This window comes from Silurus aristotelis (assembly GCF_946808225.1).
Source record: "Silurus aristotelis genome assembly, chromosome: 3".
In the NCBI taxonomy this organism is placed as follows: domain Eukaryota; kingdom Metazoa; phylum Chordata; class Actinopteri; order Siluriformes; family Siluridae; genus Silurus; species Silurus aristotelis.
Genome location: NC_139576.1, coordinates 4,025,098 through 4,052,690, shown reverse-complemented (window position 1 = coordinate 4,052,690; position 27,593 = coordinate 4,025,098). Strand labels below are relative to the sequence as shown.

The 27,593-nt window shown below is 42.5% G+C and overlaps 1 protein-coding gene across 1 annotated transcript in view; it reads right to left on the bottom strand.

Moving 5' to 3' along the window:
• Positions 1 to 1,776: 1,776 nt before the first annotated feature.
• Positions 1,777 to 27,593, bottom strand: part of bard1 (BRCA1 associated RING domain 1) — a 27,375-nt gene continuing 1,558 nt past the window's right edge. Inside the window, exons 3-11 of the mRNA XM_083536275.1 lie at positions 27,441 to 27,589; positions 25,367 to 26,205; positions 25,179 to 25,259; positions 20,102 to 20,274; positions 16,907 to 17,033; positions 16,270 to 16,402; positions 12,529 to 12,621; positions 4,430 to 4,527; positions 1,777 to 2,410 (exon numbers count right to left, since the gene is read on the bottom strand). Of these exons, the coding sequence (XP_083392401.1) occupies positions 2,075 to 2,410; positions 4,430 to 4,527; positions 12,529 to 12,621; positions 16,270 to 16,402; positions 16,907 to 17,033; positions 20,102 to 20,274; positions 25,179 to 25,259; positions 25,367 to 26,205; positions 27,441 to 27,589 (2,029 nt within the window). The 3' untranslated portion in view covers positions 1,777 to 2,074. The remainder of the gene's footprint in view (positions 2,411 to 4,429; positions 4,528 to 12,528; positions 12,622 to 16,269; positions 16,403 to 16,906; positions 17,034 to 20,101; positions 20,275 to 25,178; positions 25,260 to 25,366; positions 26,206 to 27,440; positions 27,590 to 27,593) is intronic.

Here is a 27,593-nt window from a genome sequence, read left to right as displayed (position 1 = left end):
ACAATATCAATTTGAACAATTTGAACAAAATCTTCCCGTTTTAATATTTATCAAGTGTAACATATTCTAAGTTATGTAGAACTAAGCTGTTACTTTAGAAATGCTAATGCATTAGAACGAGTGTGAAGATTCCAACCAATGAGCTGAACTACAGCCAGAAATCCAAGCTGCTGTTAACATACACTACATAGAAGAAAATGTTTGTAGACACCTGATCATAAGACTGCAATGAAATTCTTGTTGAATATCCCATTCCATATTTCCATTTCATGTTATTATAAGCTCCATTCTGCTGGGGAAATGTTCCACTAGATTTTTTGCTTATTCATAACAGGTTGTTAGTAAAGTCAGGTACTGATGTAGGTGAGAAGACCTGGGGAGTTTTCTCTATAGCAGAAGATCTTCTACATCCTCCCAACTATGGAAAGCAGATCTTCGTGGAGCTGGCTTTGTGCACAGGGGCATCATCATGCTGGAACAGATTTAAGTCTTCAAGTTCAGGTGATTTAATGCTACATCATCCAAAGACGTCCAAAACTATTATGTGAGAAAAGAACCACAGATGGCTGGAAAAGTCAGGGGTCTTAATACTTGACTCTGAGGGAAACGCAAAGGAATGAAGCGCTAAAGCGAGATGATCCCACAAACCAATTTATGGAATTACTACACCTGAAACATAATGGATTATGTTCATTTTTTTTACTGATTCATACTGTTTTTTTCCCATTAGATACATTTCATTTTACAGAAGTTCTTTACATGTGCTTTGGTGGCTTGAAATGAAAATGAGACAAGCCAAAAAAACAACCAAAAAAAATTGTGATCCACAAACACTCAATATCAAACATAAGAATAATTCCATTGTAGGAACAAAAAGTGTTTTAATGAAAAATCCACAAAAAAATGTTGCTACGATGACAATTCGGATTCCATTCAATACGGAAAAAGTGGATATAGTTCCACCTTTTCCAAATTGTATGAATCGCTGTCATAGCAGCATTTTTCCGAGAAAGTTTTTTTTTTTTTTTTATGTAAAAGTTCCAACAAAAGAATTCCGAGTAAATATGTTTTTCAAGTACGTTCATTTCGACAATTCAGACAAAATCGGAAAGGCAGCGATAGAATACTTACGTCCGATTGGACGAGACATCTGTCGCTCAAAGTATCACTTTTTTTGCACAATAGTGCGGCTTCAAACTTAATAAAACTGAAAGTTTCCTTACATACAAACAAATTGACGTCCGCCTCAGTCTGCTGTACTTTCTGAATATCTGGAGTGACAGATGTCTCGTCCAATCAGCCGCGAGTATTTATTCATAAAATTTCTCATTTTGTCTAAAATTGTCGTAATGAGCACCAGGACTCATATTTCAACTTGGGGGACAAATCAGAGGACAAGAAAGTATTTGGGAACTTTTGCATATTAAAAAAAAAGTTTTCATGAAAAATCTACTTAGTTCAGGAAAAATGTTGCTACGACGACAGTTGAAACAGTACGGAGAAAAACATTTGCCAATGGTTTACTTATTGCTGATTGGACGAGACATCCGTCACTCAATATATACAGGAAGTAGAGCAGGCTGCCGTCGAGTCGTTTGAAATTAAAGGAAACGTTTGCTGGTCTTTTTTTTAAGATTTAAAGACACTATTAGAAATCCTGGTATTAAGTGATATCTTGAGTGACAGACGTCTTGTCCAATCAGAAGGGAGTATTTTATCCTGTTTAATCTGAAATGTTTTATTATTGTAGTGTTTTCTGGCTTTACCGGAAAGCCATTTAATTGTCTTTTTTTTTTTTTTAGCCCTGTGTGATCTTTCTTTTTATGGTATTTTGTGGGCAGGGCTACACAAAAAAACAGCCAAATTCTTGGAGGGCGTGATTGGAGAATCAATTGTATGAATATCGAATTTCACAATGTGGTTTCCGAAAACGTCCTCGCAAATACATACGCAGTAATAGAGGGATCTTTTATAGTCATGACGCACAATTCTGACGTGATGCAAAAAATTTAAAATCAGGGACGTGATGCGATACATCCATGATTTGTATCCCGTCACAGGGGCATCGAGCGAGTCAGAGCTCAGGTACAGGAAGCAGGCTGAAGGCCCTGATGCAGTCCAGCAGCCATGATGAAGGCGCCGACCACACTTTGCCCAGACGTACCGGGCCGGGCCTGGTGGAGCTCTGTGGCTCGTACAGCACGTAGTGAGTGCAGAACGCCTGATCCGAGTCGGGCTGAGCGTGATACGCAGCCGCCATCACCGTCTGAGTCACGTCACTGTCGGCTTTGGGCTGCCGGCTGAGCATCTGGCCTCCTCCTGCCCTCACCAGCTGCACCAGCTCGTCTCGCGGAGGCTTGTGGAAAGAGCCGAGCAGGTAGAAGAAGCAGCCGTTGAACAGAGGAGGCAGCTGGGAAGAGGAAATAAAGCAAATGACTAAAAGAAAGAAAGAAATAAAACCGGCGTACAGCTGAATACTCGATTTTGTGGTATTACCTCCGGCTACGGGAATGGAATCGCAACGCGAGGAGGGTTGAACATCGGTCAATGCGTTATTTTTTATTCTTAAATGACTGCTCTTTTCTTCCTGACCTCCATTCCCTCCGTTCAGCTAAATGCCACACCAATACACCCCCCCCAAGCGCTTCTTTTCAACACGCTGTGAAGCAAAGCAGCGTGGGAGGGAAAAAAAGGAATTACCTGCTACATCTCCTACAGCAGGAAAAGGTGCAGACTTAGTAAAGTCAGGTACTGATGTAGGTGAGAAGACCTGGGGAGTTCTCTCTATAGCAGGAAATCTTTTACATCTTCCCAAACTATGGAAAGCGGATCTTCATGAAGCTGGCTTTGTGCACAGGGGCATCATCATGCTGGAACAGGTTCGGGTCTTCAAGTTCAGGTGATTTAATGCTACATCATCCAAAGACGTCCAAAACTATTGTGTGAGAAAATAACCACACATGGCTGGAAAAATCAGGGGTCTCAATACTTGACTCTGAGGGACACGCAAAGGCATGAAGTGCTAAAGCGAGATGATCCCACAGACCGATTTATGGAATTACAACACTATTATATTATATTATATTATATATTATTATATTATATGGAATTACTATATAAATAAATAAATCAAAACCTGAACACGATCACGCGTGTTCCAACCAATCACGTGTTTATTTGATCTTTCTGTACGCAGCTCATCATTCCATACATAACATTTTAATATCTGATTTGTGATACTGAAATACACACATCAACTTTCTTATTTAAATAAACAGAAAAAGAGAAAAAAAATATATTTTTCCAAAAAGTTGGATTGTACAGGTTGTCTTTGGATGATCTCATGAAATGTTCCATTTAGTTAAACTAGGAGACCCCTTTCCAGAGTGACAAAGCCCATGTGCACAAAGCCAGCTTCATGAAAATCTGCTTTACATGGGTTGAAAGATGTGGAAGATCTCCTGCTTATAGAGCTCCAACCCTATTGGGATGAATGTGGACACTGAGTGCACCGCAGGCCTCCTCACCTCCCCTCACCCACACCAGTACCTGAGCACAAATCGCCACAAAAACTAGAGGAACAACTTCCCAGAAGAGTAGAAGTTATTGAAACAGGAAATTGAGACTCGATGTGAAATGGGGATGTTCAAAAAGGAGCACAGCAATCTTATAGTCAGGTCAGGTGTCCACAAACTTTTGTCCATATAATGTACTATAGATTAATGGAAAAGTTTCCTAAAATAAAAACGCTGCGATGAATTACAGATACGTGAAAAATTTAAGATGAACTTAATTATTGTAACAAAAAAAATGATATAATATAAATATATAAATATATATCATTAGGCGCATAAACTATAAACTAATTTTAAGTCTAAATTAATGTGAACGCTAAAAAATGATGTTTTTAATTCCATATGAATGTACATTAATATATATACACAAATTAAAAGGTGTTTTTTCATCGTTTAGTTGTCATTTTGTAATTTTTTCATCTTTCCATGTATGGAGATTTGTGGGTGTGGCTTAACGAGAAACGGTCATTTGCATCTGTTACGATAAAAACGGGTTTAAATAATACCCCAATAAAATAAACAGTATAGAGTTTCCATTCTCATCTCTTATTAAACCATTTATAAGCTACAGCTATGATCTAAATCTTGTACTTAAGCAAAAAATGTAAAAATAAATTATTATTTGTATTTTTTTTAAACCCTCCCCTCGGCAGACAACCCTTTTTCCTGTAATCATCGCCCCCGAGGGAGGAACAAAGCTTTCTAAATGACCTGCGATCTATACAACGACGATAAAAAAAGCCCGAGAGAGACATGAGGACGGAGACGCTCAGAGAACAGGGACGGCATCTTACGACTGTGTTATTACTCCTCTGCGCCGTCAGCATGTTCGTGCCTGTGTCAGCATCACTCACCAGACTGACTCGGTTCACTCGAGCCCTCTGTGGACCCTCAGCCGTCTCGAACCTGCTCTCGTCTATCCAGCAGCCCTGCTGCAGACACTCATCCAGCCCTGAGACACACACAAGTCCATAGAGTCAATATATTTCTACATTTCTACTAGACAAAAAAAAAACATGGCAATTGTTTACACTGTCAGAATAATAACTGCAATTGTTCGCTGCTTGGGGCAAAAAAAAATAAATGTCTTCTTCATCTACAGACTTAACGTTTCTCCACCAGTTCAGATACACCGTGACCTCAATTCCCATGTTGGAGGTCTCCAAACAAGGCCGCAGCAGACACCACCTCGACCACACTCTCATGCTATATAAACAGTATCTCACAAAAGTAAGTGCACCCCTCACATTTCAGCAGCAGCTCAGGTGAATTCATGCCCAGGAGGATTACGGCAGTGCTACATAACAATGGTGCTCACACACAAAACACTGGACACAGTTTTGATGTTCACTGAGGGTGTACTCACTTTTGTTGCCAGGTATTTAGACAATAATGTATATTGAGTTATTTTTAAAGGACAGTATATTTATACTGCTGTACAAACTGCACATTGACAAATATATCCAAGTTTCATTTATATATTTTTGTCCCTTGAGAAGATACTAAAATGGGTGCTGAAATGTGAGGGGTGCACTCACTTTTGTAAAAATATATATTTTTTTATTTCACCGTTCCAATCTGATCGGTTTGTGTATTATTTGACCGCTGTGTGTTTTTTAACCTCGTACCTTGTGTATTAAAGCCCCAAAGCCTGCGACTGCAGTGTACACTGCGTAACCCTGACATATCATGTATTCTTATTATATACAAACCCAATTCCAAAAAAGTTGGGACACTGAACAAATTGTGAATAAAAACAGAATGCAATGATGTTTCAAATTTCAAACAACATAGATGACATATCAAATGTTTAAACTGAGAAAAATTTTTATTTTTAGGGGAAAATAAGTTGATTTTAAATTTCATGGCATCAACACATCTCAAAAAAAGTTGGGACAAGGCCATGTTTACCACTGTGTGGCGTCCTCGCTTCTTTTTATAACAGTCTGCAAACGTCTGGGGACTGAGGAGACAAGTTGCTCAAGTATAGGAATGTTGTCCCATTGTTGTCTAATACAGGCTTCTAGTTGCTCAACTGTCTCAGGTCTTCTTTGTCGCATTTTCCTCTTTATGATGGGCAAAATGTTTTGTATGGGTAAAAGATCTGGACTGCAGGCTGGCCATTTCAGTACCCGGATCCTTCTTCTACGCAGCCATGATGTTGTAATTGATGCAGTATGTAGTCTGGCATTGTCATGTTGGAAAATGTAAGGTCTTCCCTGAAATTGGTCCTCCAGCTGTTCCTTATATGTACATTTAACTTTTCCGGCCTCTTATTGCTTCCTGTCGCAATATTTTTAGAATGTGTAGCTCTCATGAAATCCAAAATAACCCAATATTTGGCATGGCATTTCAAAATGTCTTACTTTCAACATTTGATATGTTGTTATCTATATTCTATTGTGAATAAAATATAACTTTGGGATTTGCAAATTATTGCATTCCTTTTTTTAATCACAATTTATACAGTGTCCCGACTTTTATTTGGAATCGGGTTTGTATTCTTGGAAATGTAATAAAACAAAACAATTAGATAAATACTCTGGATATTTGCTCTCGATGCAATTTTTTAACCTTTCCATTAGCGACCGGAGCGATTTCACCTCATATCAGTTCGCTGTAATATCGAATCGATAGATCCACATTTTCGAATCGATGGATCCTTGATTTCCTTATCTCAACACGGCACCTTGAAAAGCCGCACAGCCTCAGACACACACATCACTTGTTAGAGGCGGTGTTAAATCTTGCTGTATTTTCTCAGGAACAGCAGGCGAAGGCTTTCAGCGCAGACACAGCGCCGCTAAAATGCAGATAACTAGCTTCTTTTCAAACAAGGACAAAGCAATGTTTTTCTGCCTCTAGAAGCAGAGATATAATGCTTTATGGGGTCGGGAAAGAAAAAAAAAAAAAGCCAGGTTTCCATTTTCTGATTTCAAGACCGTATGTGGTGGCCGCTGAGACACATTTATTGTACAAGGCCACTCGACAAAGGCAGCAGCTGCAAGTGCGGCTACAGAAAATGGTCATTACCTGCTTCTTCCATCTGCTGCACTCGTTTACAACTATCGGCTAGTGTTTTACTCAGCCCTGGTTACACAACTCTCGGGCAAGTCCTTAAAGAAGTAATTTTTTTCTATGCAGCGCTGCTTCTGTTCTACTGAGATTGGGGACATGATGTACTGCTTCACAAGAACATGTCGAAAAGATTTGAACACTTTACATACTGATGGTGTTATCAGGGCTACAATATCAGAGTGTTACTCAATATTAGTGCTGCAACGACTAATTGAAAAAAAAGATAAAAACCGATAATGAAATTCGTCGTCAATGAATGGCGTTTTTGATTAGCTGGGCTGCTTAAGATACGGCTTAGCGTGACTGCAGGATAGCAGCCACTTGAGAAATGGCGGAGAGTCAGACAGAGTTGACTGGCAGCAGGAAAAAGTGTGCGTCCCGAGTCATCCAAGGCATGGAAGCAGCTGATTTCAAACGCAACAAAGAAAACTCTATCTGGAAGTTCTGCAAGGCAGAGCTTGTGTGGTAAGGAAGTACCACATTGATACACAAACACATGGAAACAAAAACACACCGGTGTCATGGATGAAGGTGAAACATCAGCAAGGTGAATAAAAACTGTAAAATCCTCATCATGTGAAAATGGTGTAGTTTAATGAAGTGCTGTCGCGTAAACTGTTCGCGAATTTCAGGACGGTCGCACTGGATCTGTTCTGTCGTGACTCACGAGCAATAGGCTGCTCAATCAGCTCACTTGTGATATCGTCATGGATTTGATTCAAACTGTGTGAACAAACACTGAATCTAAAAACAGCAAATAACAGCAGCAGTAAATGATTACATTTTTCGAAATAATCGTTAGTTGCAGCCCTACTTTATATTACCTCACCATCGTTACGTTACTCTACATTACCTCACCATCGTTACGTTACTCTACATTACCTCACCATCGTTACGTTACTCTACATTACCTCACCTTCATTACGTTATTCTACATTACCTCACCTTCGTTACGTTATTCTACATTACCTCACCTTCGTTACGTTACTCTACATTACGTTACTCTACATTACCTCACCTTCATTACGTTATTCTACGTTACCTCACCTTCATTACTTTACTCTACGTTACCTCACCTTCGTTACGTTACTCTACGTTACCTCACCTTCGTTACGTTACTCTACGTTACGTTACTCTACGTTACCTCACCTTCGTTACGTTACTCTACGTTACCTCACCTTCGTTACGTTACTCTACGTTACCTCACCTTCGTTACGTTATTCTGCATTACCTCACCTTCGTTACGTTATTCTACATTACCTCACCTTCGTTAAGTTATTCTACAATACCTCACCTTCGTTACGTTATTCTACATTACCTCACCTTCGTTAAGTTATTCTACAATACCTCACCTTCGTTACGTTATTCTACATTACCTCACCTTCGTTAAGTTATTCTACAATACCTCACCTTCGTTACGTTATTCTACATTACCTCACCATCGTTACGTTACTCTATATTACCTCACCATCGTTACGTTACTCTATACTACCTCACCATCGTTACGTTACTCTACATTACCTCACCATCGTTACGTTACTCTACATTACCTCACCTTCGTTACGTTACTCTACATTACCTCACCATCGTTACGTTACTCTACATTACCTCACCATCATTACGTTACTCTACATTACCTCACCATCATTACGTTACTCTATATTACCTCACCATCGTTACGTTACTCTATACTACCTCACCATCGTTACGTTACTCTACATTACCTCACCATCGTTACGTTACTCTACATTACCTCACCTTCGTTACGTTACTCTACATTACCTCACCATCGTTACGTTACTCTACATTACCTCACCATCATTACGTTACTCTATATTACCTCACCTTCATTACGTTACTCTATATTACCTCACCATCATTACGTTGCTCTATATTACATTACTCAAATATTTAATTGCAAGCCTCTTCATTTTGTGAAAATTCGGTCAGATCCAAGCTTTCAGTGTTGTCTGTTAATATTGGAGAGTTCAGGACACCTACGGAACTCTCACCCACTCCAGACTGACATCTCGATTGGCTCGTATGTTGTTTTGTATTGAGGGCGAATAACAAAGTGTATTTTTTGAGTGTCAACTCGTGCGACGTTAAAACGCGGAGCCTCCCATCTGCAAGTGTCACAAATTGCAGGTTGAGGTGAAAAGCTTGATCTAATCGTTCTTTACGCCAAAGAAATTCCCTTCGGCTCGCTCACTGAGGGTAGCGGCGAAGCGCAAATGGCTTTCGTATGAAAATTTAATCTGCGAGGTAACCAAGCGTCGCCTCCGCGTCCCCCGCAATCTCTTAGCCTAATGGAAAGCGCTCGTACTAGACGAACATTTCGCATGCCTTCATGGCCGTGCAACTCTCAGTCATTAGCAAGATAGCGAATGCGACCACGGGACGAGTGTTATCTCGATCTGCCGAGTCCGTAGCGCAACAGCGCAAAATTGCACCTCTGTACCTCCCCCACACGCTCGTATTCCTCCACAGTAGTCATCAGCCGTAATTATGTTTCTTCTGCCTCTTTAATTACAGCTTTCATTTCCAGAAACCCTGTCGAGCATCATCCCGGGGTTAATCCGACTCTCTCAGGACATTAGGGCCGGCTCGTTATCCGAGCAAAAAGGATCCATTAGCATGTCGACTAATTAGATTCGCCACGATGAGGACCGCGTGCGAGTGTGCGTGCAGATGACCATAAAAGCCTCATGTGTACAGTGCAAGCAGGTCTGGAGCAGATCGTCAATAAAATAATAAACAAAAAAACGTCACAACAGTGTTCTTCATGGATCACTATTTGCTCTTATATAAACTTTCAATATTCTGGGATGATGTTTCACTAAATTTTGTGGAGATTTGTGCTTATTCAGAGACAAGGATGTGCGTCAGTAAAGGCAGATACCGATGTAGGTGAGGTGAGGAGGCCTGGGGTGAAGTTAGTGTTCACATTCATTCCAATATGGTTGGAGCTCTATAGCAGGAGATCTTCCAACCCATGTAAAGCAGATCTTCATGGAGCTGGCATTGTGCACAGCGGTATTATCATGCTGGAAAAGGTTTGGGTCTTTTAGCCCGAGTGAAAGGAAGATTTCATGCTACAGCATCCAAAAGACATTGTACACAATTGTGCACCTCAGACTATGTGCTAACAGTTTGCTGAAGAACCACATATGGCTGGTGTCCCAATAATTCTATCCATATAGAGTAGGTATAATATCTATCATATTTTTCTGTCTGTAGTTCAGTGGTTAAGGTTCTGGGATACTGATCAGAAATTGGGGGCTTCAGCCCGCTATCAACAAGCTGCCACTCTTGGGGCCCCTTAAACGTCAGTGCTCTTTAATAGCTGACCCCAGCTTCCTAACATCACTGGTATATAAGTGGAGAAAAAAATTTCACTGTGCTGTAATGTAAAAGTAAATGCACTTCCTCTGACGTCTCTAAGGGGTCTTTTTTTTTCATGAGATAACGGGGTGTGTGTAAAATACATCCTGTACCAATGTGGTCCAATAAACCTCACTGTATTGCTTCCATATTCTGATGTTGGAAATGAATTTTATCGGAAGCTCTAGACCTGCATCTGCATGGGTTCTTGAATCATACTGCTGCCACGTGATTGGACGATGGAAAAGTACATGAATTGAAATTTAAAGGCCCATAAATCAGGTGACGTTTGTGGGGGTATCCTGGGGTAAGTACATACTAAAAGGTACCCCAAGAAAAGGCAACCGGCTCAGGCGCATACATTCCAGACAACAATATCGAAACGTTTGTGACAAAACAGACTGTCAAAACAAACAAACGGATTTTATAATTTTTTCACCGACGCTTGACACACGAGCGGCTATCAGGCGAACGCTCGGCCGAGCCGGACGTCTTCGCTCGAGCGGACCTCGAGTAACAAATCCCACAGCTGCCGAAATTCCTGCTCCGCGCTAACGGCTAACGGGAGCGACAGGCCCGAATGAGAAAATATAGCGAGACTGAGAGCATTTTCCAACAGGGGGGAAACACATGACTCACTCTCGTTAAGCGGAAAATTGTTCCACAGTGCCGCCGTGATTTATAGGACACGAAGGACATCAGGGTCCACGGTAAAACCTGTCATCTCTCTCTCTCTCTCTCTCTCTCTCACACACAGTAAACAAGATGGAGGGAGTATGGACTGGGGGCTGGGAGAGATTTCGTGTCAGACCGGTCAGTGATAAAAGCATGAAGCGAAATCAACTGAGCGTCGCAGCTTCATATCTTTCTTTCAGTCTAAAGGCTTTTCTGAATTCTATCATAAAAAGGTTTTTGTTTGGACCCTCGAGTTGTTTCAGGTTTCCTCATGACGGTGTAGAACAGATGGACAGATCAAAATAAACCAACAAAGTGAAAAGGAAAGAGAAATAAATCACTATTTCAATATTCATTGCAATTATATTCTCTCTCTCTCTCTCTCTCTCTCTCTCTCTCTCTCTCTCTCTCTCTCTCTCTCTCTCTCTCTCTCTCTCTCTCTCTCTCTCTCTCTCTCTCTCTCTCTCTCTCTCTCTCTCTCTCTCCATCCATCCATCCATCCATCCATCCATCCATCCATCCATCCATCCATCCATCCATATCTATTTATCCATCATATCCATCCATCCATCCATCTAATGTGTCTTTTTATCTCTATCCATCCATCTATCCATCCATCCATTATATCCACCCATCCATATCTATCCATCCATCCATCCAATGTGTCTTTTTATCTCTCTAAAATCTATCTATCTATCTATCTATCTATCTATCTATCTATCTATCTATCTATCTATCTATCTATCTATCTATCTATCTATCTATCTATCTATCTATCTATCTATCTATCTATCTATCTATCTATCTATCTATCTATCTATCTCTCTCTCTATCTCTCTATCAGAGACGAGAGGGAATAAGCGCACTTTTCCAATAATAATACAAAAGAATTATAGCTATCCATTTATTAATCTTTCTACCATTCTTTGAAATTGGCTCTCTCTCCTCTCGCACATTTATCAGCTACTTACACACACACACACACACACACACACACACACACACACACACACACACACACACACACACACACACACACACACACACACACACACACACACACACACACACACACACACACACACACACACACAACCCTCTCATCCTCCATATATCTGTCCAACCAAATTAATCTTTCTACCTTTATACACACATCATCTTTCCTATTTCAATAAAGAGAAAAGGAAAAGAGAAAAAAGGAATGGAAGAAGAAGAAAAAAAAAATGTGATTTGACAATAGACAACTCTGTCCATTGTTTTATTGATCACTCAATCACTACGTAACTTTGTGTTTTCCAACAGTATCTGGCTTTCCCACCCATATGTGCTTCTTCCTCAAACTGTTACAAAGTTGCAGACACAGTAGAAATGGCTGTTTGGATGCAGGAGCATGACATTTTCCCTTCATTTGAACTAGGAGACCCAAACCTGTTCCAGCATGCCACAACGTGCACCAAGCCAGCTCCATGAAGATCTGCTTTATATGGGTTGGAGAAGGTGAAAGATCTCCTGCTCTAGAGCTCCATTCCTATTAAACATGGATGAATGTGAACAGTGACTGCACCCCAGATCTCCTCAACTCACCTCCATCAGTACCTGACTTTAACACCACTGTGGCTGAATGAATCTCCACAAATCTCCTGAAAATCTCCTCTTCCCAGAAGTGACTAGAGATATAACTAAACGTGGAATGGGATGTTCAAAAAGAAGCAGATACAATGTTATGGTCAGGTGTCCACAACATAGTGGAAAAATACAAGTTTTATAAATATCAGTGTTTTCATTTTGGATGGAAATGTTACTTTCCTGATCTTACATGAGAAGGTTAAGACCCAGCAGCCGTTGAGGATTCCCTGCAATACAGTGAGGGTGGAGGGCACAGGACCATCTGGCACTACCACATGAGTGACTAGACAGAGAGAGAGAGAGAGAGAGAGAGAGAGAGAGAGAGAGAGAGAGAGAGAGAGAGAGAGAGAGAGAGAGAGAGAGAGAGAGAGAGAGAAAAAAAAGAGAGAAATTGAAGACAGATGGAGAGAAACAAGGACAAACAGACATTTAGTTCAATTCTGGTGTAAAGTGCAATTCTTCTTCTACTACAGAACACAGAGCTTCTCTACAACAGAATCCTTGATTTTATGAACCTGGAGAAGATTCTGTTTGTAGCACAGTCAGCATTTTTTTTTTTGTAATTTAGTTTCCTCTTCAGGTATTTGGCTATTTTCTCCTGCCCTAAAAATAAAATTGATCAGTTGGCACATAAACCCGTTTCTCCTGACGGACTTAAAACCAAGAATAAAAGATTCACATTAAAACTTTAAATACATTTTAAAAGCTGAAACAGTGACTGTGACCTGGAGCAGTGTATAAAATGGTGAAAAACAGAACGGACAGTCCTGTAAAACATCAGGGTTTAAAATACAGATAAAAGAAATCACAGAGGTGATACAGTGTAAAATCCTCCATTGGAGGTCGGAAGCTTTTTTGGTTAACGGTGGTTTGTACTGTGTCTCCACTCTGGTTGCGCTAACACACACTCCTCTACACACACACACACACACACGGTGTCCCAACTGCTAACACACACTCCTCTATACACACACACACACACCGTGTCCCAACCGCTAACACACACACACACACCGTGTCCCAACCGCTAAAACACACTCCTCTACACACACACACACACACACACACACACCGTGTCCCAACCGCTAACACAGACTCCTCTACACACACACACACACACCGTGTCCCAAACGATAACACACACTCCTCTACACTCACACACACACACACACACACTCCACCCGCACCCCGTGTCCCAACCGCTAACACACACTCCTCTACACTCTCACACACACACACACACACACACACACACACACACACACACACACTCCACCTGCACCCCGTGTCCCGACCGCTAACACACACTCCTCTACACTCACACACACACACACACACACACACACTCCACCTGCACCCTGTGTCCCAACTGCTAACACACACTTCTCTACACACAGATATGTAGAGGGCAGAGGGTTGGACAGAGAGAGACAGACAGAGAGAAATAAAGAGATGTATGGATGCACAGATACCTAGATAAAGAGGAGATAAAAGGACAAATAGATTAAGAGACAGACAAAAACAGTGTGAGTATACAGTGAGTAACAGTGAGTGTATAGAATAGAATAGGCTTTATTTGTCACAACTTGCTTAGAAATTAGGGTCAGAGTGCAGGGTCAGCCATGATACAGCACCCTGGAGCACAGAGGGTTAAGGGCCTTGCCCAAGGGCCCAAAAGTGGCAGCTTGGCGATAACGGAGCTTAACCCTCAACCTTCCAATCAGTAACCCAGCAGCTTAACTGTTAAACTGAGAGGGAGAGAGAGAAATGAATAGTCAGACGAACAGACTGTCTGTCCATCCATCCGCCCTTCACCTATCTATCCATCTATCCATCCATCCATCCATCCATCCATCCATCTATCTATCTATCTAGAGAAAGAGATGGAGGGCAGATATATAGACAGACAGACAAAAACAAATAAAGAGATGGATGGAAGGTAGCTAGATAGAGAGAACAAGATGAAAGGACAAATAGATTGAGAGAGAGAGAGAGAGAGAGAGAGAGAGAGATGGAGAGAGACAGATAGATATACAGATAAACAGACAGATAGATTTTTCTCTCAGTTGGAATTGACATCAGAGTTGGTTGTGAATGCTCGTGAGAAGTTGAAGGCATCTGCTATAACCTGGGTATGAGTCAGGTGACAAGTCATGTGACGCCTTTATGTCCACAATAAGGCTTTCTAAAGTCTTCCTCCGGTTCCTCCTCCCCTCCCCCCTGAGGCGGACGTGTAGTTTCCACGGTAAGAGATATTATTCCCAAACTGGAACATTAGCAGCTCATTTGCATATCACAAGCAAGTAACGTGGCAGCCGTTCATTACAACTCAAACACGTTCTCCTTCTTCCTGCTTTCTGACTAACAAAGACTTTTGACTCGCTCGTTATTTAAAAGCGCCGATTCGCAAAATTACAAAAGAGAATATATATATACTTTTATGCATCTGAAAATAAACAAAACGGAGGAACAAAAAGAGCACACCTCCTCTTAATTCACAGCTTTTTTGTGCTCGTTTGACATCACCGAAAGACTTCCATCGTTTCAGTTTTTTTGCCGCTGTCGTGAAGTCGCGCGATGAAGTTTCATGTCCTGAGAGGAATGGCGGAAGGAGAGCGAAATGAACGAGGAGAACGATTGTAATTATGCTCGTTATGCTTGAAGTGGATGGTGTACACACTTAAATGGAAAGAAAAGGGAAAAACTACTTATGGAGCGTTTTTTATTAATTTAGCATAACAAAGCAATTCACACTACTGTAATGTGGCAGCAGGCACGTGGATGAGCGCCGGCTCACCAGCGGACGAAATCGGACGAAACAAGCGGTAAGAAGCGCACATGTAGCTGATGAGACTAATCAGTCTCTCGCCCTGTTTTGGTGTCTGGCGATGCCGATAAAGAGGAAATAGACCAAAGCTAAAACTGGGCTTTGGGACATCAAAAACACAGAAAAAGAATTACTCGCTTTAACTCGGACATATTTTTACAATTTTGTTGCATCACGATCATCATCCTTAGATCAAAAATCTAAAGTCAGACCATGAGACCATGACTTTGGGACTACCTATATCGAGCATTTGTCTGGGACAAACCAAAATCATCAAACAACATGGACGAGGCATTTGTCTGGGACAACACCAAAATCATCAAACAGCTTGGACGAGGCATTTGTCTGGGACAGCCCAAAATCATCAAACAGCATGAACGAGGCATTTGTCTGGGACAGCCCAAAATTATCAAACAACATAAACGAGGCATTTGTCTGCGACAGCCCGAAATCGTTCATTGTATATCGAGCATTCGCCTGGGACAACTCCAAATCATCAAACAACATGAACGAGGCATTTGTCTGCAACAGCCCGAAATCGTTCATTGTATACCAGGCATTCGTCTGAGACCACCCAAAATTGTATACCGGGCATTCGTCTGGGACCACCCAAAATTGTTCATTGTATACCGGGCATTCGTCTGGGACAGCCCAAAATCATAAACTGTATACTGGGCATCCGTGTGGGATGGCCTAAAATTGTATAGTGGGCATTCGTCTGGGACAGCCCAAAATCGTACATTCGTCTGGGACGGGCCAAAATCGTACATTGTATACTGGGCATTCGTCTGGGACAGCCTAAAACTGTATAGGGGCATTCGTCTGGGACGGCCTAAAATCTTACATTGTATATGGGGCATTCATCTGGGACAGCCCAAAATTGTATAGTGGGCATTCGTCTGGGACAACCCAAAATCGTACATTGTTACTGGGCATTCGTCTGGGACACCCCAAAATTGTATAGCGGGCAGTCGTCTGGGACGGCCCAAAATCGTACATTGTATTTAAATCATTACACCACAGAAGCTCCATAATAATAATAATTTTTTTATGTATTATTTCATGATTCATTCCAACACATCGTACCTACGTGTTCGTGTTTACCTGCACTGGAGAAACTCTCAACTCGTTTTCCTCCTAAATCTCGAGCTGCCCTCCTGAGCTGGTTCTGCTGAGCTTCTGTCAGTTTACTCCCAATCAGAATGACCTGGATCCCCTTCTTCATCCCAGCTGGAGACTACAACATGTAAAAATACAGTATATTGACAAGTTTGTGGACACCTGACTACCATTGTCTTTTTAAACATCACATTCTACATTAAGTTCCCATTTACTGTTATAATAAGCTTCACTGTTCTGGGAAGGTGTTCCAGTAGATTTTGTGGAGATTTGTAAAGATTCATTCAGCCACAAGTCAGTGTTTACATTCATCAAGGTGTTCATAGTTAGAGATCTATAGCAGGAGATCTTTCACATCTTTCAACTTTTCATATCTTAATGGCACTGGCTTTGTCCTTGTCAGTTGTTCCTCCATCGTTAACCACCTCACCACACTACCTCCTACCACTGCTCGACTGCTCTCAACATCTATCAGGCTACAAGTCATGGAATAGTTGTTAAATGTCTTTCTCTGCATGTCCTACACTGTACAGTTGTGTATATGACAAATGGCCTGATTTGTGTGTTAGAGAAAAGAAAGCAGGAGAGAGAGAATGTGTGTGTGTGTGTGTGTGGTCTGTACCTTTAACAGGTTGGCTGGAGAGCTCAGCACTGTGGTTCCTGGATGAGGAGCTTCAGGGAACAAACTGAGGACCTCTCGTATTTCTGGGGTCGCAGCGTAATCCACAGCTCGAAGACCAAATATATTCCTGTAACACCATTTAGGGCTTTAGGTTTAAGTCTGGTAAGAAGTTTGAATGGAATTAAGGAAGGAAATAAATTTGAAAGGATGTTTAAAAGAAAGATTGGATGGATGGATGGATGGATGGATGGATGGATGGATGGATGGATGGATGGATGGATGGATGGATGGATGGATGGATGGATGGATGGATGTTTGAAAGAAAGATTGGATGGATGGATGGATGGATGGATGGATGGATGGATGGATGGATGGATGGATGGATGTTTGAAAGAAAGATTGGATGGATGGATGGATGGATGGATGGATGGATGGATGGATGGATGGATGGATGGATGGATGGATGGATGGATGTTTGAAAGAAAGATTGGATGGATGGATGGATGGATGGATGGATGGATGGATGGATGGATGGATGGATGGATGGATGGATGGATGGATGGATGTTTGAAAGAAAGATTGGATGGATGGATGGATGGATGTTTGAAAGAAAGATTGGATGGATGGATGGATGGATGTTTGAAAGAAAGATTGGATGGATGTTTGAAAGAAAGATTGGATGGATGGATGGATGGATGGATGGATGGATGGATGGATGGATGGATGGATGGATGGATGGATGGATGGATGGTTGGATGGATGGTTGGATGGATGAAAGAAAGATTGGATGGATGGATGGATGGTTGGATGGATGAAAGAAAGATTGGATGGATGGATGGATGGATGGATGGATGGATGGATGGATGGATGTTTGAAAGAAAGATTGGATGGATGGATGGATGGATGGATGGATGGATGGTTGGATGGATGAAAGAAAGATTGGATGGATGGATGGATGGATGGATGGATGGATGGATGTTTGAAAGAAAGATTGGAGGGATGGATGTTTGAAAGAAAGATTGATGGATGTTTGAAAGAAAGATTGGATGGATGGATGGATGGATGGATGGATGGATGGATGGAAAAAACATTTGGAAGGAAGGACATTTGGAAAGAAGTTTAAAAGAAAATTTGCAAGGAAGGGAGAAAGGAAGGACATCAGGAATAAAGAAATTTTGGAGAGAGGAAAATGTAGAAGTTTGGATAGAATAAAGGAAAGAAGGAAGGAAGGAAAGTAGATAGATAGCTAAACAGACAGACAGATGGTTCCACATGAACAGCATAAAAATGAAGTTGCTGACCAACTCAAGAAATTTGAGGATGGTTTTGGACTGTAATTAACTGTGGTGTCTGGTTCCTCTCAAGGTTTCTTCCTCATGAAGTCTCAGGGGGATTTTCCTTACCACAGCTGCCACTGCCTCAATCATTAGGGACAGACTTACAGGAACTAAACTTATAAATTCAAATTCTAGAATCGAATTATTTCAGTAAAGCCGTTTTGGGACAACGTCTATTGTTAAAGACGCTTTATAAATCAAATGGAATGTTTCGTAGATCGAATCAAGACGTAATTATAGCGAAAGGCAGTTCTACATGCTATTGGATTATACTCGTATTTGCACACCTGGTTTTTGAATTCTGGTGACATTGATTGGGACAAATTTCTTCGGATGTTGAATTCGAAGTAAAAAGTTCGCTAAATAGCTGGAAAACCTTCAATCGCTGTGGTGTAGCAACAACGACTCGATCTCGAGCGCGGTGTTTTAAAAAACATTCCACAACACACATCAGTATGCGGCGATGTTTGCTAGCCGATAATTTGCGGAACGTGCAGGTCCGTGAGCGTCGCCGCGGTTCCCTAACGGGAGGTTTAATCTGAGCAGCAACCTCAGCGGAGTTGAGGAAGAAAACAGACAGAATGCCGTTTGCTCAGATTAAGCGTCAGTGTGCAGATAACACCTGGGGGACAATTAACAGGTCCACTGGTCCGTAAAATATTTCATTTGGATTCATGAGCCACTGGGATTCCCGCCTTTTCCGACCACATGGGAACAAGCGACGTGAAAAAAGCGCGTCAATGAGACGAGAGCCGTATAAACGTGTCCAGATAAAACGATAACGTGGCCAAAATGGATGAGGGGATGAGCTGAACTTTCAGAACTCTGATATTTAGGGTGTTTAATACCTGTTCTAGTGAACAACAAGCTTGGCGTCATCAGAATCATCAGCATAAAAAGAAGTATCATAAAGACCCTCTGGTGATCTACAGTGATAATAGAAGATGCGCAGACAAAAAGGCAGATGCCCAGACATACATGCAGACACACGGACAGATGCGCAGACACAGAAGTGCAGACATGGAGACAGGCAGGCAAACAAACAAGCAGACACAGAGAGAGACGTGCAGACACAGAGAAAGATGCACAGACAGACAGAGAAAGAGAGAGAGAGACACACACGCAGACAAAGAGAGAGAGAGAGATGCGCAGACGAAGAGAGAGAGACGCGCAGACAGACAGACAGATGCCAAAACAGACACAGAGAAAGACACGCAGACAGAGAAAGAGAGAGAGAGAGAGAGAGAGAGAGAGAGAGAGAGAGAGAGAGAGAGAGAGAGAGACGCACAGACAGAGACAGATGCCAAAATAGACACAGAGAGAGACGTGTAGAAAGGAAAAGAGAGACGCGCAGACAGAGAGGGAGAGAGACGTGCAGACACAGAGACAGATGCCAAAACAGACCCAGAGAGAGAGACGCAGACACAGATGCCAAAACAGACACAGAGAGAGAAGCGCAGACAGAGAGAGAGAGACGCGCAGACACAGAGACAGATGCCAAAACAGACACGCGGAGACAGAGGCAGACACACAGACAGAAGCACAAACACATAGAGATGGAGAGAGGGAAAGAGAAAGACAGAGAGAAAGAGAGAGAGCGAGAGAGATGGAGAAGGAGAAACAAGAAAGAAAGATCAATTCTACATGCTCTACATATATGCAAATTAGCTCAGGCAAACCCCACCCTCTTTCTGGAGCCACTTTACATATCAGATATTACAGAATAATAATATAACACTTATTTTACTGATCTGTTTATTCTTTACAAATGAGACCAGTGACAGGGTGAAGGGTACGGCTCTCAGTTTGTGTGTGTGTGTGTGTGTGTGTGTGTGTGTGTGTGTGTGCGTGCGCTTACAGGACAGTGGTGGAGGCTCCGTGCTCCAGCAGCAGTTTGGCGACTGCGACGTGGCCGTTCCTCACGGCGTCATGGAGAGGAGAGTCGTTCTCATAGCCTGGTGTGTTAATTAGTGCCCCCTGCTGGAGCAGCACCTCCACCACACCCACATGACCTAGATTACATGCCTCGTGCTGTGGGAAAGAGGGCAGAATATACTCCAATGAGACCAAAATCAAAACACACACACACACATCTACAGATACTAAAAAGCATATATACAGATATTTTGAGGATTATTTTACATAAACACACACAAGCAAAATTCCTCACACAGTCCCTTTGATACAGGTATGATACAGCTGTAAATAAGTATTTGAACACCTGAGAAAGTCAATGTTAATATTTGGTACAGTAGTCTTTGTTTGCAATTACAGAGGTCAAACGTTTCCTGTAGTTTTTCACCAGGTTTGCACACAATGCAGGAGGGATTTTGGCCCACTCCTCCACACAGATCTTCTCTAGATCAGTCAGGTTTCTGGCCTGTCGCTGAGAAACACGGAGTTTGAGCTCCCTCCAAAGATTCTCTATTGTGTTTAGGTCTGGAGACTGGCTAGGCCACGCCAGAACCTTGATATGCTTCTTAGAGAGCCACTCCTTGGTTATCCTGGCTGTGTGCTTCAGGTCATTGTCATGTTGGAAGACCCAGCCTCGACCCATCTTCAATGCTCTAACTGAGGGAAGGAGGTTGTTCCCCAAAATCTTGCAATACATGGCCCCGGTCATCCTCTCCTTAATACAGTGCAGTCGCCCTGTCCCATGTGCAGAAAAACACCCCCAAAGCATGATGTTACCACCCCCATGCTTTACAGTAGGGATGGTGTTCTTGGGATGGTACTCATCATTCTTCTTCCTCCAAACACGTTTAGTGGAATTATGATCCAAAAGTTCTATTTTGGTCTCATCTGACCACATGACTTTCTCCCTTGACTCCTCTGGATCATTCAAATGGTCATTGGCAAACTTAAGACGTGCCTGGACATGTGCTGGTTTAAGCAGAGGAACCTTCCGTGCCATGCATGATTTCAAACCATGAATGTCTTAGTGTATTACCAACAGTAACCTTGGAAACGGTGGTCCGAGCTCTTTTCAGGTCATTGACCAGCTCCTCCAGTGTAGTTCTGTGCTGATTTCTCACCTTCCTTAGGATCATTGAGACCCCACGAGGTGAGTTCTTGCATGGAGCCCCAGTCCGAGGGAGATTGACAGTCATGTTTAGCTTCTTCCATTTTCTAATGATTGCTCCAACAGTGGACCTTTTTTCACCAAGCTGCTTGGCAATTTCCCCGTAGCCCTTTCCAGCCTTGTGGAGGTGTACAATTTTGTCTCTAGTGTCTTTGGACAGCTCTTTGGTCTTGGCCATGTTAGTAGTTGGATTCTTACTGATTGTATGGGGTGGACAGGTGTCTCTATGCAGCTAATGACCTCAAACAGGTGCATCTAATTTAGGATAATAAATGTAGTGGAGGTGGACATTTTAAAGGCAGACTAACAGGTCTTTGAGGGTCAGAATTCTAGCTGATAGACAGGTGTTCAAATACTTATTTTCCTCACTGTATATACACACACACACACACACACACACACACACACACACACACACACACACACACACACACATATAATAATAATAGCTGGCATATTTGAAAAGTGTGTGTGTGTGTGTGTGTGTGTGTGTGTCTCTGTGTGAGCTATTTGCTATTAAACTCAAATTAAACGCATCATTAACACCAAACGCCTCTCCCCCGGGGGCCCGAGATCCAGATTATAATACCAGAGCGACGCTGTTTGTTCCAGCCTCAAACACAAGGCAATGAATAAATAAATAAACAAATAAATAACGATGAGCAGTAGACAGTCGGCTGAGCCGAGGGCGAGTTCAATCAGAATCCAGGGAGTAAAGTCGTTTCTGAGGCAGATGCAAATTTAAACCTAATAACGTGTGGAATTGCGGATAACGCAGAGACGCTTTACCACAGCGTAACTATGAGAGAGCAAAGGGATCTTTGTTTACATGTTCATTACGTCATAGCCGTCTCTTTATCAATCATATACGTCTTCATGAAATCTGTGCTCGTTCAGCCACAAGGGTGTTAAGAGACTCAGGTGCTGATGTAGGTGAGGTGAGGAGGCCTAGGGGTTCATCCATGTTCAGTAGGATGGAGCTCTAGAGCAGGAGATCTTCCACTCCAACCCATTTAAAGCAGATCTTCATGAAGCTGTTTTCTGTGCACAGGGGCATTGTCATGCTGAAACAAGTTTGGGTCTCCTAGTTCACGTGAGGGAGAAATTTTCTGTATCCAAAGACGTCCTTTGTGGGAACAGTTCAGGAAAGAACCACATAAGGGTGGAAAAGTGGGGTGTCCCAATACTTCTGGCCCCACACAGTATAAGCCAGATGTTCATTTGTCTTTGTAGATGTTGTCTTGCTGAACCCATTTAGAGTTCACAGAGTTCCTGGTGCACCTACAACAATGAGATGCGTTGAAAGATGTCCACTGGTGCAGGACTTCCGCTGCCCCACGCTTGAGGAGGTGAAGACTGGAAGAGGGACTTGGGGGAGGAGCTTGGGAGTGGGAGGAGCCGGGAACCGAACAATGCACACGGCGTGCCCTTTGATGGATGCAGCCATTTATTATTGTTTGTATAAATTTACAGAAACTTGCCAAAAACTTTCTAGGGGGAACTTCACCTGGGAATTTCGGACAAGTTGGAAATTTACCAGATATGTATAAGAATTTATGGGAATTTCTAAGAAATAATTCAAAATTTGTAATCATATACAAACATAATTAACAAATTCTTTGGTCATAAGCTGATACACTAATACAGACTTAAAAAATACTAATAAAATAAAGAAATTTTTTTAGTAGCAGAATAGCTTACACAGCAGTTTTTACAGATTAAGTTTTAAACATACAATGTAATATTTGTGATTTACGTGAATACTTGCTAAAAGACATTTTGACATTATTTTGTGTGCAGGATTCGAGAGATGATGCGTGTTATGTGATTGAGGAATGCAGTGAATGTAGGGGGCGTGGCCTCAGCAGCCCTGCAGTAAGTGTGCTGTGTGCATGTGATGAACGTGCAGGTCGAAATTCAACTGAAATTGCATTCAATCTGGTTGTTTTAACCAAATTATCCTGCAAGATTTTTTTTACTACATTTAAGCTACCCGTTAGAGGCCAACCTGCAATTTCATAAATTCCCAGTTTATTCCCGTTAATTTCCATGGAACGTTTGCAGTCTGGGAAATTCCAGAGATTTTGCAACCCTGGGTACCAATAAGGAGAGGTGTAGAAAGGAATATCAAAGGCACTGAATGCACCATGAAACACTATCAATAAGTGGAGAAAATGTAGATCAGGAGGACCTTCCAAAGTTGATGAGAGGATGAGGAGAAAAAGTTGGCACTAGTACTAGTCTTGCCTTACATGTGACTACCATCTCCTGTATTCTGCACAAGTCTGGGCTGTGGGGTGGAATGGAAAGAAGAAGTCTGAAATGCGTCTAAAGATTCATAACTCTATAAGGCATGTTTGGCACAATACAAAGCATCATAGAAGAAATACCATACTGTATTTAAGGCTCTGGGGTTCACTCCCTGTACTGCCAAGCTGCCACTTATGAGTCCTTGAGCAGGGCCTCTAACCCTCTGTGCTCCTAATATCAATAGTATATGTGAAGGAAAAAAATGTCACTGTGCTGTAAATTACACGTGACAGAGTTAACAGAGACTTGCCCGCAAAGACTTGATGCCGTAATAAAAGCAAAAAATGATTCCTCTCTTTTTTCCCCTAATGTCCCAAATAGACACATTTCATATTTGCATAGTTTTTTTTTAACCTGGCAACCCTAAATACAGTATCAAATATGACATAAAAATTGTGCTGCTACATGAGACCATCTCACAAAATAAACTAAAAGAAAGGAGTCTGTGTGTGTGTGTGTGTGTGTGTGTGTGTGTGTGTGTGTGTCTGGGGGAGGCAGTTCATGATTTTCTTTCTGCCCATTAGACCGTATCAGTGAGTAGTCTTGTTTACAGCAGATGAGAGACTGCAAAATTAAGAGTGAGTGTGTGTGTGTGTGTGTGTGTGTGTGTGTGTGAGAGAGAGAGAGAGAGTGAGAGAGAGTGAGAGAGAGTGTGTGTGTGTGTGTGTGTGTGTGTGTGTGTGTGTGTGTGTGTGTGTGTGTTCCTCAGAGTATCTATTTACTTGAACACAATGTTATGGTGACATCTTTCATAACAAGGACAGACATGCAAAGCAGAAGGGCGACGTCAGTGTGTTGTAGTATGTAAAGTGCACATAGACTAATATTTATTAAACGCGTGAATGTGCGTGAATAATACACAACGTCACCACGTATCGATATTGAGTGACTGAGGCGGAGCTGCTCGCCTTAAAAACATGAGAACGGAACTTCTTACAAACATCTGTGACAGATAAGTAACTTGAGTTCAAGCGAGTGACCGAGTGAGTGAATGAGTGTAAAAGTGAGAAAATTAGAGAGTGAGTGGGTAAGTAATTGAGTGAGTGAGTGAGTGAATTAATGTGTGAGTGAGTGTGTGAGTGTGTGAGTGAGTGAGTGAGTGAGTGAGTGAGTGAGTGAGTAAGTGAGTAAGTGAGTGAGTAAATTCATGTGTGAGTGAGTAAGTGAATGTGGGAGAAAGTGAGTGAATGTGTGTGAATGTGTGGGTAAATGTGGGAGAGAGTGAGTGAGTGAGTGAGTGTGTGTGAGAGTGAGTGAGTGGGTGAATGTGGGAGTGAATGTGTGAGTGAGTGAGTGTGAGTGAATGTGAGCGTGAGTGAGTAAGTGAGTGAGTGAGTGAGTGAGTGAGTGAGTGAGTGAGTGAGTGAGTAAATGTGGAAGAGAGTGAATAAGTGAATGTGGAAGTGAATGTGAGTGAATGTGGGAGAAAGTGAGTGAGTGAACGTGGGAGTGAGTGAATGTGGGAGTGAGAGAGTGGATGTGTGAGTGAGTGAGAGAGTGAGTGAGTGAGTGAGTAATTGACGGTGAGAGAGATGGTACAGACCAGTGGTGTCCAGCCAGCATGGTCCTTTAGGTTGGGGTCGGCTCCCTGCTGCAGGAGTTCTCTCGTCATCTCCACGTCCCCCTGCACATCACACCATCATTCATCATTTCAGAGATTCCCAGATTTCTCCCGATCCCAAATTATCCTTAAATTTACTCAAAGAATTTTGAAAAAATTAAAGCCTGGACCTTAATGGCGGCAAGATGCAGGGGCGTCTCTCCTTTATGGTTCCTCTTCATGTGGGCGGGGCTTGTCTGGCTCCTCCCAGTGACAGGAGTCCTCCCTGGACTTTCCTTTGGAGATCTTTCAGAAACGCCTAAATGTGTGTCTGAAGATAAACATGGAGATAAAGCCGATCTCCTCTTCCTTCTCATGCTCTGGCCTGGAGATAATCTGGGGCGCTTTGGAGTGTTCTGCAAGCTTCCTGCATGTGGGTTGGATCTTTTCAGAGGAGAACGTTGGATCTCGGGTGTCTTTTCCGTCCCGTCCTTCAAGATACTCCTCGTTGACATTGTCAGATTAAGAACTTGGTTCTCAGCCTGAGGAACCTCCTCGTCCTGTTCAGTGCTGCTGCTTGGACATTGAAAGGACACTCTTTTACCGCTCCTCACCTCACTCTGGTTCTCCAAATCATTTCCGTCCTCCATCTCAAGAGCATCATCTTTCCCAAACCCCCACTGCTGGTTCACGGCCTCCAGCCTCATCTTCTTCGCCTTGCTCTGAAACCTGAATTTCCTAACGACGTTCTTGCGTTTCTTACGTCCTTTTGTCTTCTTTTTCTTCTGCTCAGAACCACTTCTCATTCTGGGAGGTGTGGAGGAGCCCGAGTCCTGCGAGGAGGAGGTGAAGTTGAAGACAGATAGTGCGCTGGAGTCGGAGCGTATCGGGACAGACGGGTTCGAGTCTTCCGGGGTGTCCACGCAGCAGCGCACTTTACGGCTCTTTGGGCTGAACCAGATCTTGAAGTTCTTCTTCTTAGCGAGGACGCAGGGTTCCGCAGAGGGAGCTGAAGGAACAGGAGGAGGCGCTGAAATGCGAAACAGCCAAACAATTAATGATGAAGAAGCAGATCACGTCCAAATACTTCATGTCCTCCGTTTGACAATGTCGGCCATTTTGGATTGGGATGAGCCAAAAAAAAAAATGGTTGACTATCAAACACAAGACATGGTTTGTCCAAAAGTATTGGCACACCCGCCTTTTTCATCTATGTATATGCGGGTCTTCCACAAACATGCGCTTTTCCCAATGAATCTCAAAGCAGCTTTACAGAATTTCAGAATTCTGAAAAAACTTCCTTAGATGAATAAGGAAGAAACCTTGAGATGTTATCGGATGCATTTGGTAGCATGGCAGCTCCATGAAGATATGTTTTACATGCGTTGGAAGATGTAAAAGATCTCCTGCTATAGAGCTTTAAAACTAATTAACACTATTGGGATGAATGTGAGGACTGCACCCCAGACCTCCTCACCTCCTCACCTCCAACATTACCTGACTTTACTTTGTCTCTGAATGAGTACAAAGTTTCCACAAAATCCAGTGGAACTTCTTCCCAGAAGAGAGTAGAGGTTTTCGTAACCAATCATGGGGAATAAATGAGGAATGGGACGTTAAAATAGAAGAACATAGCAATCTTATGGGCAGGTGTCCACAAACCTTTGGTGATACAGTGTATGTCCGTCCCTAGATAATTTATATAATGATTATAACGTGTAATAAACACTACCTAACTGTGATTGAGCATGATAACTCCATAAATCCTGTGGAACTTCTCCTAAATAGGGACTAGAAGTTAATGTGTGAAAAAAAAAAGCACATCAAAATCGTTATAATAATTTAATCTCCTCGAAATCTCAAATTCTTAAAGATCACGTGCGTCGTGTGATGATAGTCATTAGCTGAGGTGAATTTCTGCCAGATATTTGCATAGATTTTTTTTCCCCCTGTTTAATTGTGGAGGAGTGAATATTCAGCAGGAACGTGCAGGCAGTCAGAGATGAAGGACGTCAAGTTTCAAAGAAACTGTTTGAAAGGTGGCGAGATTCTGTGCAACATGAAGAGGAGGAGCGTGACACGTTGGGGGAGGAGCGTGACACGTTGGGGGAGGAGCGTGACACGTTGGGGGAGGAGCGTGACACGTTGGGGGAGGAGCGTGACACGTTGGGGGAGGAGCGTGACACGTTGGGGGAGGAGCGTGACATGCTGGATGTGAAATGCAGGGTGTGTGTGTGTGTGTGTGTGTGTGTGGTGAAGTTTTACCTGAGCACTCAGCTGGACAGAGCACTGCCTCTAGCTGAAGGAAGAGCTGTGTGATGTTACTGATCTGTCTGTTAATGTGGATGTCTTTCACCCAGGAGGGACTGAGACACACACTGCAGCCGTCTCCCACACGAGGACCTGCACACGACCTGG